This window comes from Trichechus manatus, unplaced genomic scaffold (assembly GCF_000243295.1).
Source record: "Trichechus manatus latirostris isolate Lorelei unplaced genomic scaffold, TriManLat1.0 scaffold00143, whole genome shotgun sequence".
Lineage (NCBI taxonomy): Eukaryota > Metazoa > Chordata > Mammalia > Sirenia > Trichechidae > Trichechus > Trichechus manatus.
This window is the reverse complement of record NW_004444079.1, coordinates 500921-520207: the sequence shown is the minus strand read 5'-3', so window position 1 is coordinate 520207 and position 19287 is coordinate 500921. Positions and strand designations below refer to the sequence as shown.

Genomic DNA, 19287 nt, shown 5'->3' with positions numbered 1-19287 from the left:
TCACTCAGCATAATGTTTTCAGGCTCCAACCATATTGTAGCATGTTTCAAGACCTTTTTTCTCCTACTGGCTGAGTAGTATTCCATTGTATATATGTACCACATTTTGTTTATCTATTCGTCTGTTGAAGGACATTTAGGTTGTTTCCACCTTTTGGCTATTGTGAATTGTTTGCAATGAACACTGGTGTACATGTCTCTGTTTGAGTCTCTGATTTCAAGTTTTGTGGATATACACCTAGCAGTGGAATTGCTGGGTCATATGGTAGTTCTATTTTTAGTTTTTTGAGTAACCAGCACATTATTTTCCACAACAGTTGTACAATTTTGCATTCCTACCAGCAGTTGATAAGCGTTACGATTTCACCACATCCTCGCCAACATTTGTTATTTTCTTTTTTTAATGTTAGGCATCCTGTTGTTGTTGGGAGCTGTGGAGTCAGTTCCAACTCATAGCAACCCTATGTACAACAGAATGAAACTCTACCTGGTCCTGTACCATCCTCACAATCATTGCTATGTTTGAGCCCATCATTGAAGCCACTGTGTCAGTCCCTCTCATTGAGGGTCTTTCTCTTTTTCGCTGATCCTCTATTTTAACAAACATGATGTCCTTTTCTAGGAACTGGTCCCTCCTGATAACATTTACAAAGTACATGAGATGAAGTCTCGCCATCCTCGCTTCCAAGGAGTATTTTTCCAAGGCAGATTTATTCATTCTTCTGGCAGTCCATGGTATATTCAATATTCTTCACCAACACCGTAATTCAAAGGCATAAATTCTTCTTCGGTCTTCCTTATTCATTGTCCATCTTTCACATGCATATGAGGCAATAAAGATACCATGACTTGGGTCAGATTGCACCTCAGTCTTCAAAGTGACATCTTTGCATTTCGACACTTTAGCCAGGTCTTTTGCAGCAGATTTGCCCAATGCAATACATCATTTGATTTCTTGACTGCTGCTCCCATAGGCGTTGATTGTGGATCCAAGTAAAATGAAATCCTTGACAACTTCAATCTTTTCCCCATTTATCATGATGTTTCTTATTGGTCCAGTTGTGAGGATTTTTGTTTTCTTTATGTCAAGGTGTAATCCGTACTGAAGGCTGTAGTCTTTGATCTTCATCAGTAAGTGCTTCACGTCTTCTATGTACAAGTTCTGCATGAACACAGTTAAGTGTTTTGGAATTCCCATTCTTTGCAATGTTATCCATAATTTGTTACGATCCACACAGTCAAATGCCTTTGCATAGTCAATAAAACACAAGTAGCCCTGGTGGCACCGTGGTTAAGAGCTTGGCTGCTAACCAAAATGTCAGCAGTTCAATCTGCTAGCTGCTCCTTGGAAATCCTATGGGGCAGTTCTAGTCTATCCTATAGGGTTGCTATAGTGGGAATCGACTTGACGGCAAGGGGTTTCAGGCTTTAAACATCTTTCTGGTATTGTCTGCTTTCAGCCAAGATCAGTCTGATACCAGCAGTGACATCCCTCATTCCCCATACTCTTCTGAATCCAGCTTGAATTTCTGGCAGTTCCCTGTTCATGCACTGCTGCAACCGTTTTTTTTTTTTTTTTTCCTTCAATTATCTTCAGCAAAATTTTACTTGTGTGTGATATTAATGATATTGTTTGATAATTTCTGCATTCTGTTGGATCCCCTTTCTTTGAAAGGGACACAAATATGGATCTCTTCCAGTTGGTTGTCCAGGTAGCTGTCTTCTAAATTTCTTAGTCGTGCTGGTGAGAGTACAATGATATCTCATTGTGGCTTTGAATATTATTATTGAATTTTGAGAGTTCTTTATGTATGCTGTGTATAACTCATTTATCAGATATACGCTTTGCATATAATATTTTCTCCCGGTATGTGGCTTGGCTTTTCATTCTGTTACCAGTGTCTTTTGAGGAGCAGGCATTTTTATTTTTAAATTTTTTTTTAATTGTACTTTAGGTGAAGGTTCACAGTGAAAACTAGTTTCTCATTAAACAATTAATACACGTATTGTTTTGTGACATTTGTTGCCAACCCCACGACATGTCAACACTTTCCCCTTCTTGACCTTGGGTTCCCTATTACCAGCTTTCCTGTCCCCTCCTGCCTTCTCGTCTTTGCCCCTGGGCTGGTGTGCCCATTTAGTCTCATTTTGTTTTATGGGCCTGTCTAGTCTTTGGCTGAAGGGTGAATCTCAGGAGTGACTTCATTACTGAGCTAAAAGGGTGTCCAGGGGCCATACTCTTGGGGTTTCTCCAGTCTCTGTCAGACCAGGAAGTCTGATCTTTTTTTGTGAGTTAGAATTGTGTTCTACATTTTTCTCTAGTTCTGTCTGGGACCCTCTGTTGTGATCCCTGTCAGAGCATTCAGTGGTGGTAGCTGGGCACCATCTAGTTGTACTGGACTCAGTCTGGTGGAGGCTGTGGTAGTTGTAGTTCTTTAGTCCTTTGGACTAATCTTTCCCTGTGTCTTTGGTTTTCTGTATTCTCCCTTGCTCCCGACGAGGTGAGACCAGTTGAGTATCTTAGATGGCCAAGGAGCAGGCATTTTTAATTACAGTGAAGTCCAGTTTATCTATTTTTTATTTTATTCATTGTACTTCTGGTGTATAGCTAAGAAATCTTTGTCTATCTCAAGGTCACAAAAATTTTCTTCTAGAAATTTTCTAGTTTTAAGTTTTACATTTAGGTCTATGATTCATTTTGTGTTAGTTTTTGTATATGGTGTGAGTTAGAGATGGAAATCCTTTTTTTTTTTTTTTTTAACATATGGATTGTCAGTAGTTCCAGCACCATTTGTTGGGGGTGGGAGGAATAGAAAAAAAAAAAAAGACTGTTTTCTACTCACCTTTGTATAAATCAATTGTCTATATACGTATATATGTATGGATCGAGCAGTAATTTTGAAGGAAGGAATAAAATGGGTATAAAATCCCCCAAAACCCTAGAAAAGTTGGGCTCAAGCATTTATAAATGTACCAGGCACCAGAAGTACCAAAAATTAAAGAGTGAAATTTGAAGGCTAAAACATTGATTGAAATGCAGTATAACATGCAGGGGTTTCTGTGAAAATGCATAGGTGGTGTACTTACTCAGCCTGTGTGTTCAGGGAAGACTGTCTGAAGGAGGGGGCTGTCTGAGCTGAACAATCGTCCCGAGGGAGTGGTCATTGAGCAAAGATGAGAAGGTAGAAGGCAGAGCCATGATGCCTAATTGGTGCTGCTATTAGCTAGAATTAGGACTATGTTGTTGTTATTAGGTGCTGTCGAGTGGCTTCTGACTAATAGCGACCCTATGTACAAGAGAATGAAACTCTGCCCTGCCCTGCGCTATTTTCACAACTGTTGTTATGCTTGAGCCCATTGTTGCATTCACTGTCAGTCCATCTTCTTGAGGGTCTTCCTTCTTTTCGCTAGCCCTCTACTTTACCAAGTAGATGTGCTTCTCCAGAGACTGGTCCCTCTTGATTACGTGTCCAAAGTACCTGAGACGAAGTTTCGCCATCCTTGCTTCTAAGGAGCGTTCTGGCTGTACTTCTTCCAAGACAAATTTGTTCGTTCTTCTGGCAGTCCATGGTATATTCGGTATTCTTCGCCAACATCCTAATTCAAAAACATCAATTCCTGTTTCATCTTCCTTATTCATTGTCCAGCTTTTGCATGCATATGAGGTGATTTAAAATACCATGGCTTGGGCCAGGCAACCTTAGTCTTCAAAGTGAAATCTTTGCTTTTCAACACTTTAAAGAGGTCTTTTACAGCAGATTTGCCTAATGCAATGTGTCGTTTGATTTCTTGACTGCTCCTTCCGTGGGTGTTGATTGTGGATCCAAGTAAAATGAAATCCTTGACAACTTCAGTCTTTTCACCATTAATCATGATGTTGCTTACTGGTCCGGTTGTGAAGATTTTTGTTTTCTTTATGTTGAGGTGTAATCCATACTGAAGGCTGTAGTCTTTGATCTTCATCAGTAAGTACTTCAAGTCCTCTTCACTTTCAGCAAGCAAGGTTGTGTCATCTGCATATCACAGGTTGTTAATGAATCTTCTTCCAATCCTGATGCCTCATTCTTCTTCATATAGTCCAGCTTCTTGGATTATTTGCTCAGCATGCAGACTGAGTAAGTATGGTGAAAGGATACAACCCTGACACAGACCTTTCCTAACTTTAGGACTATGACAGGAAGAATATAAGAGGGAAGAGGATGAATTTACAGCACATCTTAATAAGTTTGAGATGGTCATGGTACACTGAAGTGGAGACATCATCAGGCAGTTGGATAAGTAAAGTCCTCTGAGTCATCCCCACAGATATGTCTGTCAATGAGATTGCTTTGGAAGATCCTGGAGTCCCGGGGTGCTGCAAATGATTAACACCCTTGGCTGCCAACCACAAGGTTGGAAGTTTGAGTCTACCCAGAGACACCTTGAAAGAAAGGCCTGGTAATCTATTTCCAAAAAATCAGCCACTGAAAACCCTAAGGAGCACGATTCTACTCAGACACACCTGCGGTCACCATGAGTTGGATCTGACTTGTCAGAAACTGGTTAGGAAGATCCTGGGCGTAAAGCAAGAAGACCCTGGGTATAACCTTGGGATTTACCAATATATAAAGGCTAGGCAGGAGAAAGGTACACCAGGACAGAATGATCAGAAAAGTAGGAGGAGAACCCTGGGAGAGTAGTGTCATGAAAGCCAAGTAAGTTGAGGATCTGAGGCAGGAAAGAATGCTTAGCGCTGTCAGACACAAAGGGAGCACCAGCCCAGGAGAGGCAGCCTAATGAAAAGGCCTAGCAGCCCACAGGTACTGAGCCTGGACTGCCATTGAGAACTGTGTGATCTTGGGCAAGGTGCTTAATCTACCCCTTTCTCAGTCACCTACAACATAGGATAATAAACTCTAGGGCTATGTGAGTGTTAAATGGCATACATAAGATGTTCCTAGAATAGACCTGACATATATGAAGCAATAATGCCAGCTATTGATATAATGAGACAAGGGATAAAAAGTCTGCATCAGTTTTATAAAAATCGTTGTCAGTGGTGTTTGTGAGTACAGTTTGAGTGGGGTGGTGGGGACGGAAGATAGCGTGCAGTGGGTTGAGGAGAATATGGGATGAAGTGAAGTCAGCAAACATTGAGTGATCACTTGGAAGGCCTGGCTTGAATTGAAGGCCAGAGGGAAACCCGTGGTCAGTGGAGGTCCACACCAGAGGGGAGGGTCTTGACCAGGTTTTAGCAGAGAGGAGTGGGCCAGTCCCGGAGAGAGACTGAGGATATAGGAAAAAAGGGAATCGTGGTGAAGCGGAGTCCCTGGGGAGAGGAGGGCAGGGATGGGTGTACTCTTCTTGGACAGGAGTCCCCATTGTCTGAGCCAGTTGGTGGAAGCACAAAGGTGAGGCAGTTTACTGAGACTGGCCTCTGTTTACCCAGTGTGTGTGCCTAGGTGTGGGGGTGGGAACTGGACAGTGACTAGAGCTGTCGCCTTGGAATGTGAGAGGGAGCGGCTTAGCCAGTCAAAGCATGCATGATGGTCCCATGTTGTTCCAAGTGAGGGTGACGAGTGTGAGTGTGGGGTGGGAGCGGCCTACGCTGTGGTGTGATTTCCTCCAGTGGGAGGGATAGCTGCGAGCAGCAGCGTGAAAAGAGGGGCACCCAAAGGACAGAGGTGAGGGGAGGAAGCTGGTGCCAGATGAGTGGGGAGAACTGCACTGGGGCCTGGAGAGCATGCAGCTGGGTCTTGGTTTGGTGCTAGCTAGCTCCCCTGGGGCCCAAACCATCTCTTTTCCTTGTTAGCATGGGGCTCTAACAGTCTGAGCCGAATAGCCATAGGCAGTGTCCTGCCTATAAAGACGCTCCAGTAAAACATCTGTATTCCCCCCTTAAAGAGGGAGGAGTTATTGAAGTGCTTGCGAGTTTCAGCAGTGAGACACTGGAAGAACCAACGGATTTAGGACACGGATTTTCCAGCCTAAGTGGTCACTTGTGGGCTGTTGAGAACTTGTGGAAGGAGGGCAAGCCCTGTTCCAGTTTACAGAAGTGGGTGGAGGGCAGGAGGAGAACCACCAGCCCCTGGTGCCCTGCAGGTTTCTGCGTGGGCCCTCCACCCCGCAGACACCATGCACTGGGCCTGCACACAGTCCCACATCGTCCAATGCTTCTTGCACCACGCTGGGGCAAGGCATCTGCTACTTGCTATAGAGGATAAAAAGACAAATGGCCTAGGATTATTTATTCATTCAATAGCCATTAATTAAGGGCCTACTGCATGTCTGGAACTGTGCAGCTACAAAGATGAATCAGATGAATATGTCTCCTCATAGTTCTTGCCCTCAAGGAGCTGACTGCCTTGAGTGGGAGAAAAGATAAAAGACCAATGTCGTCATTAGGTGCCATCGAGTCAGTTCCAACCCATAGTGACTCTGTGTACGATACAACAGAACCTTACCTGGTCCTGTGCCATTCTTATAATCGTTGCTATGCTTGACACCATCGTTGCAGCCACTGTGTCAGTTCATCTCCTTGAGGGTCTTCTCTTTCGCTGACCCTATAATTTTCCAAACATGATGTCCTTCTCTAGGGATTGGTTCCTCCTGATAACGTGTCCAAAGTACATGAGATGAAGTCTCACTATCTTTGCTTCTAAGGAACATTCTAGCTGTACTTCTTTCAAGACAGATTTGTTCGTTCTTCTGGCAGTTGATGGTATGTTCAATATTCTTCGCCAGTACCATAATTCAAAGGCATCAATTCTTCTTCGGTCTTCCTTATTCGTTGTCCAGCTTTTGCATGCATATGAGGCAATTGAAAATACCATGGCTTGGGTCAGGCACACCTTAGTCCTCAAAGTGACATTTTTGCTTTTTAACACTTTAATGGGGTCTTTTGCAGCAGATTTGCCCACTGCAATACATCATTTATTATACCAGTAGGTGTAATAAAAAAAGTCAAAAGTGATTAGTGTCTCATGAAAAGTACAGAGAAATTTCTATAGGAGTTCAAAGGAAGGGGGGATTACTCTGGGCTTGTAAAGTACAGGTAGTCCCTGACTTACAAGTGATTCTTTTCCAACAATTCTGTCATAAGTCAGTTCTGACAGAAGTCGAATGCCTCTTTTTTTTTTCTTTTTAGTTTTCATTATTATTGCCTTTTATTATAAGTATCTTCATAAATCCAGTCTTTATTTATCTTCAGGAGTTAGCATGAGAGTGATTACATCAGTAGATTATGAGCTGCAACATAGTATGTAGTACATATTACTAACGATAAGATGTACAAACGAACAAAAGAAAACAAAACAGTTGTAAGTGCAGTTTGTCATAACTCGAATACGTTGTAAGTCAGGGTCCACCTGTACAAGCTAGTTGAGAAAACACAGATGGATAGACAGAAAGATAAGTACTACCCCAAGGCTGTATGTAGAGAACGGACCTAGGGGAATGGTGGGATCTCTAAGAAAATGAAAAGAGAACACTAGGGCTATGGGATTAGAGATGGCTTCTTGGAAGAGGTAAATCTGAGGAAAAGAAGATGCATGATAGGGAAAGAGGAATGAGGGGCAGGGACAGTGTCAACAGGGCGTGGCAGTAAGGACAGCAGGCCCGTCCAGGTGCAGTTGGGTAACTTTCATGGAGGCTTTATCACTGTATGGGTTGGAGGGGACACTGGGGCTAAAACGGTGTGTTATGGAGGGCCAGGTTGTGGAGGACCTTGAATGCCATTGAAGAGAATCGATTGGGACCAACCCTTCAGGCAATGGTGAGGCCCTGAGGACTTTGCAGCAGCTCAGTGTTCTGATGCTCCATGGGTAGTCATGGCCACACTCGTTAGGGATGGACCAGAAAGTGTTGCAGTGGGCAGAGCCAGGCCTGCCGGTCCCATGAGAAGTATCCTCCCCAGAGTAGCGCAGTCATGGACAAGAATGTGGAGGCTGCTTGGGGTGGAGGTGGGGGCACAGAGTCAAAGGTCACCCTCTTTTTGGCGTGATCTTTAGAGCTCAGAGATAACTAGGCAGAGAATAAAGCTCTTGGGGTTCATGGGGAGAAAGGCCCAATGTAAATTCAAGGGGTCCATGGCTCCCTGGACTGAAGGAAGCACGTTGAGTACATCTGCATTGGAAGAGTCATTCTGCGCTGAGTGCCCATGGCTGGAAAGGGTATGGAAAGGCCATCTCTGGCTAAGGCTGGGGTACACCTGGTCCCCGAACGTGTCTATCCATCCCAGCCCTAGCTTTGCTGCAGCCCCAGACCTCCCAGCCTCACCATGCTGCAGGTTGACTTTTCTGCAGAGCAGTCATTGGGGCTGGAGGATGTGCCAGATCATAATGTTCCTCATTAGGCAGCAGCTGAGAACTCTGAGCATCCTCGCCCAGCTGGAAACCTGGGCCTGGGGGACACAGCCGAGGCCAGGAGTGTTGGCTGCACATTCAGTCCTGGGCACACTGCTCTCCTTCCATCTGGGCCCCTCTCCTGGGACTGCTGAGGAGCCAGTGTGCTGTTTGGTAACCACCTGTTAGGGACGTGTTCCTGTGGTATCCCTAGAGAGACCGAGCCTTCACCTCATCTTTGGTCTCCACAGCCCCAGAGCCCATGTTCCTGTTATCATCCTAATTATTTTGATTCCAATATATTTGATGCCAACCAGACACTCAGTTGAGGCTGCTTCCAGCCAGAAATGAATCAATGTCTGAAACTGAATGTAGAGTGGTGCCCAGAGGGGCACTGGGTGGGGTGCTGGATGGGGGTCTTAGCAAGTTGGTGAGCACTTGCCGCACACCTCTGAGTGTAGAGTCCTGTGGTCAATAGATCCTGTGAGGACAGAAAGAGGAAAGGAGGTGTAGAGGCAGAGGAACCTCATACTCCCCTGTCCCTCTCCTGGCCATAACGCCTCTGTCTCAAAGGGTGTCAGATAATACTCTGTAAGTTAGCTATGTGGTGTGGTATTAATGGCTGGTGTCCTGCACATCTGAGTTTTTATCAGCATATCTTAAATGTGTACTCTGCAAAAAGAAGGGACCAGCTGGAACTAACCAGCTCTGGAACAGACCTTTTTATGTGTGTTGACTACTGTGATATGTTGTTGTTGTTGTTGTTAGGGGTCATCGAGTCAGTTCTAACTCATAGCAACCCTATATGCAGCAGAACGAAACACTGCCCAGTCCTGCACCATCCTCACAGTCATTGCTGTGCTTGAGCCCACTGTTGCAGCCACTGTGTCAATCCATCTCATTGAGGGTCTTCCTCTTTTTCGCTGACTCTACTTCACCAAGCATGATGTCCTTCTCTAGGGCTGATCCCTCCTGAAAACATGTCCAAAGTACGTAAGATGGAGTGTTGCCATCCTTGCTTCTAAGGAACATTCTGGCTGTACTTCTTTCAAGACAGATTTGTTCGTTCTTCAGGCAGTCCATGGTATATGCAACATTCTTTGCCAACACCATAATGCAAATGTGATAGCCCGGAAAACCCATTGCCATCAAGTTGATTCGTAGCAACCCTATAGGACAGAGTAGCACTACCCCATAGGGTTTCGAAGTCTGTAATCTTTATGGAAGCAGACTGCCACATCTTTCTCTTGAGGAGTGGCTGGTGGGTTCAAACTGCTGACCTTTTAGTCAGCAGCTGAGCAGTTGGTAACCACTGTGCCACCAGGACTGCTTCAAATGTCATATAGGTGTTCTTATGTCCTTTGCATACTGGTGAGGCTTAGGCAAGTCCAGTATGACTCTATGATAAAAACAACTGGATCAAAACATTACCGAAGCTAATGCTAATAAACTCCCAGATTCCCAGGGGACATGGGCATTTTCTGAGCAAAATCACTTTATTAATTGATTTATTTTATTACAAGTGATTTTTTAAAATACTTAATATATTGTAAAAGTTGGAAATGGAGAAGTTGCATGGCCTGAAGGAAAGGATCGCTGCCTCCGTGCTAAACAATCACACACGGATTCAGAACTTGGAGGAATCTTCAGAGGTCCAGGGTCTATCCTGTTAGTGTGAGTTGAGGACCTCATACCACCAACAAAGCAGTACCAGGAGCATAGCACGTCCTTTGGACCTGGGTCCCTGCGTGGAGAAGCTCCTAGTCAGGGAGTAGATTGATGAGAAGGCCAACATAGAGAGAAAGCCTTCTTCTGGAGCCGGCGCCCTGAATTCAGACTTCTAGCCTAGAGGACAGTGAGAGAATACATTTCTCTTTGCTGAAGCTATCCACTTGTGGTATTTCTGTTATAGCAGCACTAGATGACTAAGACAGAATTTGATACTGAGAGTGGGGTGCTACTCTAACAGATACCTAAAATGTGGAAGCTATTTTAAAACTGTGAATGGATAGAGGAGCAGCAGCGGCAGAGGGCCAGCAGCAGCGGAGAACCTGCAGCAGCAGAGAAGTGGCAGCAGCAGAAGAACCAGGAGACCAGCGATAGACAGCGCTAGAACCGACCTAGGGAGCAAGAGAGCCGAGTGCCTGCGCAGGAGGCTTCCTGGCAGGGTAGGGTGCCTCCAGGCACTTATCGGTGGATCTAGGCTTGCTGACCCACAGGGTGAGAGAGCTGAGTGTCTGTGCGCAGGAGGCTTCCTGGTGGAGTGGGGTGCCTCTGGGCACTTATCGGTGGAGCTACAGAGCTTTTGGAACACTTGCGCCAGCAGGGCAGATGCAGGCGTGAGACCCAAGAGCCAAGAGGCCAAGAAACTAGGAAGCAGAAGCTGAAGAGACAAGAAGCACAGGAAGCCAAGCTGCCTCAGTCTCAAAAGGTATGGCCAGGACATCTGGAGTTTCAAAGGGTAGAGCCATGGCCTCTGGTGTTTCTAAGGGGGGAGCCATGGTCTTTGGTATTTCAAAGGGTGGAGTTGTCACCCTGATGGACTAGGAGAATGGTGTGTCTAAAGCCAAGGGAGCAGAGTTGCCGTCCCAGTAGGCCTAGAAGGTGGGACTGAAGCCCAGGGCCAAGGAGCCTCCACTCAGAATCTGTAAACTGTGGCCAATACGTAGAGTCTAGAGGGCAGGGCTATTGTGTGAACAGTTTCAGAGAACAGAGGATTATTTTCAAACCTTGAGGCCTAATTTAATGTGTTCTGCTGATGTGCTTGGTGCCTGTTATCCCTTCTTTTCCTCCAGTTTCTCCCATTTGTAATGCAAATGTCTAGCTTGTGCCTGTTCTGCCATTGTACCTTTGGAAGCAGATAACTTGTACTCTAGATTTCACAGATAAAGAGGAATTTGTGCGTTTTGGCCTTGGAGTTAGACTTTTGCTATGATATGATGGGATGAATATGTTTTGCATGTTGCAAGGACGTGATTTTTGGGGGGCTCAAAGGGTGGAATGTCATGAATTGACTCGTGTCCCCCCAAAAATGTATGTGTTGAGAAAGGGCCACACAAACCAGAAACTTCATCAGCCTGAGACTAGAAGAACTAGATGGTACCTGGCTACCACCATTGACCACCCTGACAGGGTGCACAACAGAGAGTCCCTGATGGAGCAGGAGAAAGGGGTGCAGAACTCAAATTCTAGTAAGAAGACCAGACTTAATGGTCTGACTGAGACTGGAGGAACCCCGGAAAGCATGGCCCCTGGATTTTCTATCAGCCCAGAACTAAAACAATTCCCGAGGGCAGCTCTTCAGACAGGGATTGGACTGGACTGTGGAACATAAAGTGATACTCATGAGGAGTGTGCCTCTTAGCTCAAGTAGATACAAGAGACTAAACGGGCAGCTTCTGTCCGGAGGCTAGATGGGAGGGCAGAGAGGGTTAGAGCTGGTTGAATGGACATGGGGAATCAGGGGTGAAAAGGAGCAGTGTGCTGTCACAGTATGGGGAGAGCAATTAGGGTCACGTAACAATGTATGTATAAATTTTTGTATGGGAGACTAACTTAAAATGTAAAACTTCATTTAAACTACAACAATAAAAATAAAAATAAAATGTGTGTGTCAATTTGACTGGGCCGTGATTCCCAGTGTTATGTGGTTGTCCTCCATTTTGTGATTGTAATTGTACGTTAAAGAGGATTGGGGTGGGATTGTAACACCACCCTTACCCAGGTCACATCCTTGATCCAATGTAAAGGGAGTTTTCCCTGAGGTGTGGTCTGCACCACCTTTTATCTCTCAAGAGATGAAAGAAAGGGAAGCAAGCAGAGAGTTGGGGACCTCATACCACCAAGAAAGCAGTGCCAGGAGCAGAGTGCATCCTTTGGACCCGGGGTCCCTGCATGGAGAAGCTCCTAGTCTGGGAGGAGATTGATGAGAAGGTCGGCAAAGCCTTCCCCTGGAGCCAGCACCCTGAATTCGGACTTCTAGCCTACAGGACTGTGAGAGAATAAATTTCTCTTTGTTAAAGCCATCCACTTGTGGTATTTCTGTTAGAGCAGTACTAGATGACTAAGACAGTGTGTCAGAGTCTATTTGGTTGTTGAGGTTCCCAGTGACTAGAAGGCTCATGTCCCCTACCTGGCACATCCCCTTCTCAGCAGCAAATCCCTGGGAAGACAAGTTTTCATTAGAAGGGAAATGAGCTGTGGTTTAGAGTGCAGGGTCTGCAATCAGGCTCACCTCAGTTCACTGCCCCTCTCTGCCACTCAACCAGCTCAATGCTGGTTGGCAAATTGCTCGACTTCTCTGAGCTTCCATCTTCTCATCTCCAGAAGAGGTTCATACCCATCTCACAGAAATGTGGCAAAGATAAAGTGAGATTATTCCCACTAAGTGCTTACACCCATATTGTCACTGAGTAAATACACACTTCTAAGTGTTAACTCTTAGCATATTTATCCACTAATCAAAAGTCCATATATCATGAATTTTCTGGATGGCACTGCCAGTTCCTGACATTTTAGATGTCTCATTTCTACTTCTGTGCCCTAAGGGAGCCCTGGTGGTGCAGTGGTTAAGAGCTCAGTTGCTAACCAAAAGGTCGGCAGTTCGAATCCACCAGCCACTCCTTGGAAGCTTTACGAGGCAGTTCTCCTCTGTCCTAGAGGATCGCTGTGAGTCAGAATCGACTTGATGGCAATGGGTTAAGGCTGGGTTAATGGCTTCTATTTTATTATTAACAGTGAAACATTTTTTCCCACATCAAATCTTATATGGAACCCTAACATCTAAAACTGACAATGTGGAGTTGAGCTGGTTGAAGCTGGAGTGGGGCTAGAGACCCTCTGGGCAGCCTCCCCTGGGTAGACTCCCCTGTCCACTTCTTGAAGGAGCCCATGGGCCCTCCAGGGATCACCATTTAAGAATCACTTCTCTAGGCTGACCCACTTCCCTTCTAGTCTCAAAGACTTCCTCCAAAGTCTAGTCCCAAAATCAGTACAGCAACCAAAAAACCAAACCTATTGCCGTTGAGTTGATTCCGACTCATAGCAACCCTATAGGATAGTGTAGAACTGCCCCGCAGGGTTTCCAAGGAGCACCTGGTGGATTCGAACTGCTGCCCTTTTGGTTAGCAGCCAAACTCTTAACCACTACGCCACCAGGCTTTCCAAGTCTGTATATAGTACGGTATAATTGCTGAGGTTTCTGCTTCCTAAATAAGAATTATCTTCTGGTCTTGCTTTCCTCAGGTCACCTTGGTTAGAGTTTTCAGTGTTTCCAGGCTCTTCAGTCACACAGTCACAGTCTTTTGGCCACTCCTGCAGGTGTCTAATCACATCAGTTGCACATAGACTTTGCGGGTTTAACTCACAGAAGCTCATTTTATTTCCTAGGTCTTGGGCAGCACCTCTTGTGCCCCATGCATGTCCAGCCTGAGTAAATGACATGTAACTTTTATTGTTCAGTAAGGCTATTCAGATAAATAAATCCACAGATCAGAAAAAAATGCTTTGTCATATTCTGTGTCCTGGTTTTTAGTTTGGAAAATGAGTCACAGTAGATATGGTACCAAAATACAGGAAAGACAGTACAAACCCTGGGTTTCTCTGTCCACATCAGTCACAGAGATTCAAGGGCTGTGTGTCGTTGAAGATCACTTGTCTTCATCCCCCGTGTTGGCTTTCTGAGACATCAACCTCTAAAGGATACTTTTTGTATTTTTTTTCTATAATAGCGTCATTGACGATATAATTCACATATCACACAATTCACCCATTTAAAGTGTACAATTTGGTGTTTTTTAGTATAGTCAAAGTTGTGTAACCATCACCACAATCAATCTTAGAACACTTTATCACTCTGAAAAGAAACTCCATACCCCTTATCAGTCATTCCTCATTTCTCCCCAAGCCCTTTCCGCCAGCCCTAGGCAACCACCAAATCTACTTTCTGACTGTAAATTTTCCTATTCCGGACATTTCATATAAATGGAATCATATAGTATATGGTCTTTTATGACTGGCTTCTTCTACTCAGCATAACATTTTCAAAGTTTATTCATGTTGTAGCATGTATCAGTACTTTATTCCTTTTTTTGCCAAATAATATTCCATTGTATGAATGTACCACATTTTATTTATCCATTCATCAGTGGATGGACATTTGGGTTTTTTAGACTTTTTGACTATTACGAGTAAAGCTGCAATGAACATTTTTGTATAAGTTTTGTGTGGAGATATTTCATTTTTATAACTCCCTCTATCAAGGGAAATATTGATATCAGTAGGTACCATTTATTGAGTGCTTACTGTGTGCCAGAGACTGTGCTGAGCACTTCCCACATACTATCTCATGTAATCCTCACAATAAGCCCAAGGGGTAGACTGTCTGCCTATTTTACAAGTGAAGACACTGGGATCCTACAACTAATAAGTGATAGAGCTGAGATTGGAACCTAGGTCTATATGATGCCATAATACTTATTCTTAATACTGCTTGCAGAAGCTGGGCAGCTATTAGTATTACACCACTCCAACCATTCTGTCGGACACATTGATTAAGTCTTTATGATATGCCACTTACATATATTATCTTATTTAATCTTCATACCAACCCTGTAAGGTTGTCTTACTATTCCTAATATTCAGTGAGGAAAAGAGGTTCAGAGAAACTACATAGCTGCCCCATGGTAACATGTGTCATCAATGTTGGATCCTGGGGTGTGAGCATATTCACCCTGCATGTCCCCCTCCAAGGTCCATCCTCACCTCCCAGTGTCCTGCAGCCACTCCTTTATACCACTTCTCTCCCTCACACAACTCGCCTCAGGGAGAGTTTCTCATATGCCCAGAATACCATTTTCCAAAGACAGCCCTGTCTCCCTTCCTGTGCACACGCGTGCCTTTCTGTGCACACTTAGACTTATATTCAAAGGTATAACTGCCTGGGCCTAGAAGCCTCATACAGATGGCTCCTCCAGTGGCCTGCCATGACATTACAGGGTTCCTGAGGTTGATATTCATATTAGAATTTACCTTGTTACACCTGGCTACAAACTGAGACCTTTACTTTGCTTTTGGGGATAGTTTTGAAGATGGCAGGGTGGAGGGGGTGGCAGGGAGCTGTTTGGAAGAGGAAGGTGGCAATTGGGGGAGGCTGGAGAAGGAGGAAGGGTAAATGGTAGAGGACAGAGTAACTGTCTCCATGTGTTTGCCTGCCCACAGCTGCTATCCTGGATGATCCCATGGAGTGCAGCAGAGGGGAGAGGCTCTCCATCACACTGGCCAAGAACCGCATCAACCGTGCTCCTGAGAGGCTGGGCAAGGCCAAGGTCGAAGTGGACATCTTTGAGCTTCTCAGAGACAGCGAGTACGAGACTGCAGAAACCAGTACGTAGAATGGTTAGGGCTGCCCTCTGCTTCCCTTGCTGGCAGAGGAGGGGCTAGAGGAGTGAGCCGCATCCATTGCTAGGCCTCTAGTGTAGGTGTTCCCAGGGAGGGAGAGAAACATGTACCAGGAGGCCCTCTGAGGCTGCCCTCTTGGATGAGTTTCCCAGGTATTGTTACAAATCATGTGTGGAGTAGCATTAAGAAAGATAAGGCTTCAGGATACTCATTCACTTATTTAATCACCCATTCATTCCTTTGTTCATATATTGATCCATTCATCTCCTCAACATTTTGTACTCAAGGCCCTGGATGAAGTATTTTGTGTGGTTAAGAAATTAGAGATACAGTCACCCCAAGGGTAACTTTGTCATTGGACATCTGACTGCTTGTCTTGCTTTCTTGTGCTGGGGTCTGGGTTGTGGGAAGAAACCAGGACTTGGAATGGAGTTTGGCCACTCACTCTCTTGGTGACTACTTAGCCTATCTGAACCTCAGTTTCTTTATCTTTAAAATGGGAATGCTAAGCTCTACTTTGCAAATCTTGAAAATTATTGTAAGATTTAAATTACTCAAAAAAGGAAAATCTTTTGTGAATTGCTTTACAGATATACGTAATAGTGTAATTCAAGGCACATGTACTGAGCCTGTACTGTGTGCTGAGCATGGCTTTTAAGTCTCACAACAACCTGAGAGTTAAATGTTATTACACCCACTGTCTTAGTTATCTAGTGCTGCTGTAACAGAAATACCACAAATGGATGGCTTTAACAAACAGAAATTTATTCTCTCACAATTTAAGAAGCTAGAAGTCCAAATTCAGGGCGTCAGCTCCAGGGGAAGTCTTTCTCTCTCTGTTGGTTCTGGGGAAAAGTCCTTGTCATCAGTCTTCCCCTGGTCTAGGAGCTTCTCAGTGCAGGGACCCTGGGTCCAAAGGACATGCTTCACTCCCGGTGCTTCTTTATTGGTGGCATGAGGTCCCACTCCTCTCTGCTCGCTTTTCTCCTTTATATCTCAAAAGAGATTGACTTGAGATATAACCTAATCCTGTAGATTGAGTCCTGCCTAATTAACATAACTGCCTCTAATCCTGCCTCATTAACATCATAGAGGTTAATCACATCAGATCACAAAATGGTGTACAACCACACAATACTGGGAACCATGGCCTAGCCAAGTTGACACACATTTTTAGGGGACACAGTTCAATCCATAACATCCACTTTTGTAAAGAAAATGAGGCTCAAAGACGTCAAAGAACTTGTCCAGTCACAGAGCAAGTCAGTGGATGAGATGTCCTGGACTCTGAACTCAAGTTGTCAAACAAGTTCGGTGCTCAGTTCACTACACGTGCACTATGACCTTCTGGCATGTTGCTGGTATTACCTTGGCAACTTTGCAGGAGAACCTTCCAAGTTGGTAGGCAGGTGGTTTATAGCAAAACTGGAAACAAACAGCTTCAGCTCAGAGGGGAGGAGAAGAGCTCCCTTAGCCCGAAGAGGTGATAGCATCTACTCCCTAAGACTTTGAAGAGTCTCTATATCCTCTCTAAGCCATTTCAACCTTTCACAATCCTCAATGGCAAAAACTAACAAAAGTGCAACTTACTCAACATCAGTAACATATATATATATATATATATATATATACACACACACACACACACACACGTATATACATATGAGTGTGTGTGTGTGTGTGTGAGTATAGATAGATAGATAGATATGCCAGACATCTGGTCCCCTGTATGCTGGCTGAGCCAGCAGTAATGCTTTAGTTTTAGCCTGGGCTTTGAAGGTTGCAAGAAAAGAAATGCATTCATACTGGCCCAAGTAAAACAGGTAGGGTATTGTAAAGATCCAGAGACGGTAGGAAGGGAAGAACGAAGCAGCTCCAGAGCCCAGCCAGCCTCTCACAGCTCTCGCTTTTGCTCATAGCTTCTTTAATGCTCTCCAGATATCTGACCCATGCTCTTCCCTTTCTGCCAGTTTGATTTCCCTGGCTTATTCATTATGCACCTGTCCCATACTGGCCACCCAAGCCCTATTTACTCTGCCTATTCATTCAGGAAACTTTTATTGAGAATTTGCTCTATTTCAGGCATGATTCAGGATACCATGCATTGGGAACAATGTGGAAAACTAGGTAGACCTGGTCCCTGCCGTCGAGTGGCTTACAGTCTCTCTCCAGTGTGCACACCCACTGGCAGCTTCCCTTAGTGCCTCTTGGTTTGGATTCCCAAGGCTCAGGGTCTGATCCAGCTTATTTTGCTGTGGCAGCTCTTACAAATGCATTTTTTGGCCAACCTGCCTAACAGATATCCTTGTGTAGTGTCCACTCTTGGTCCGGTAGCTGAGGCTGAGGGTGGGTTTCTACCTTACAGAACAGAGCATTGAGGCCATCAGGATCTATGGGCATAGATTCCTCCAGAAGAGGCTATTTGGGAACAGGTAACCAGAAATAGGCATTCATTCATTCATTCCATTAGTCAACAAATATTTAGTGACTATTATGCTCCTGGAGCCCTGGTGGCATAGTGGTTAAGAGCTCGGCTGCTAACCAAAAGGTTGGCAGTTCGAATTCACCAGCCACTTCTTGGAAACTGTATGGGGCAGTTTCTACTCTGTCCTGTAGGATCACTATGGGTTGGAATCGACTCAGAGGCAACAGGGTATTACACGCCTACTCTAGAAAATAGAATTCAACAGGGAAGAGATAAAAATCCTATTCCTCATAGAGGTTAAACTCTAGTACAGTGAAATGGAGATTCAGATTTCCCAGATTCTTCCAAATAAAATCAGAAATACGAGCAGTAACTTCTTATGAATCTGCTTGTCCAGTCTGCAGTGTTTATTTGTCCAGGAGAATAGATCTCAGACAAAGGTGCAGATAGCTAAACTCTTTATTTCATGCTTTGAAAAACCAGCTCTTCCTTCCTTGTCTTTGGTTTTTCAGAGCTCCTCTGGCAGGACCGGAGCACAGTTTTGCCCGTTATGGATGGGGGTCTTTAACGGATGCAAATTTCCTCTCCCAATGACCAGTGCAACCAGGCTTAGGAAAGCCAATACATCGAAAATATTAAGCCAAATGAATCATGGGAATAAAGGAAACGAATATCTTTATTCCACATTGCAGAGCTTTGGGGCATCTTTTTAACGCCTTTCTTTTAGGCGCCAAGTATTTTATTAGCAAGTGGCCCTCTGTTCAGCTTTTACATCTCAATGTGTTTGAGGCATGATTAGCATTTTTTGGAGAAGAGGGCTTCTGGATCTTCTTCCCCAAAGACCTTTCATCTGAAGCCAGAGCTGTACTCCTGTCCTGGGTTTTAAACACCATCTAGATAGTTCATAGAAATGCTCCAGCCCAGTTCTTTCCTTCCCAAAGCCAGGGGTAGATGGATGGTGGGTTAGTGCTATTTGCTGAAGCGGGGCAGGGCAGGGACTGGACGTCAGTGTCCATATTGAGGGCAGAGAGGTAGGAAGGAGGACAGGATCCCTGGATAAAGGATGGGCAATAGCGCTGTGATCTCTACTTTGGGCAATACCGTGGTATAATGATTAGGAACATAGATTTTAGAATCAGACTGA

The 19287-nt window shown here is 44.7% G+C and overlaps 1 protein-coding gene across 1 annotated transcript in view; it reads left to right on the top strand.

The window, feature by feature from the left end:
- GRIK4 (glutamate ionotropic receptor kainate type subunit 4) overlaps positions 1 to 19287 on the top strand; it is a 422106-nt gene that overhangs the window by 199801 nt on the left and 203018 nt on the right. Inside the window, exon 3 of the mRNA XM_004385613.2 lies at positions 15539 to 15703. Coding sequence (XP_004385670.1) covers positions 15539 to 15703 — 165 coding nt within the window. The remainder of the gene's footprint in view (positions 1 to 15538; positions 15704 to 19287) is intronic.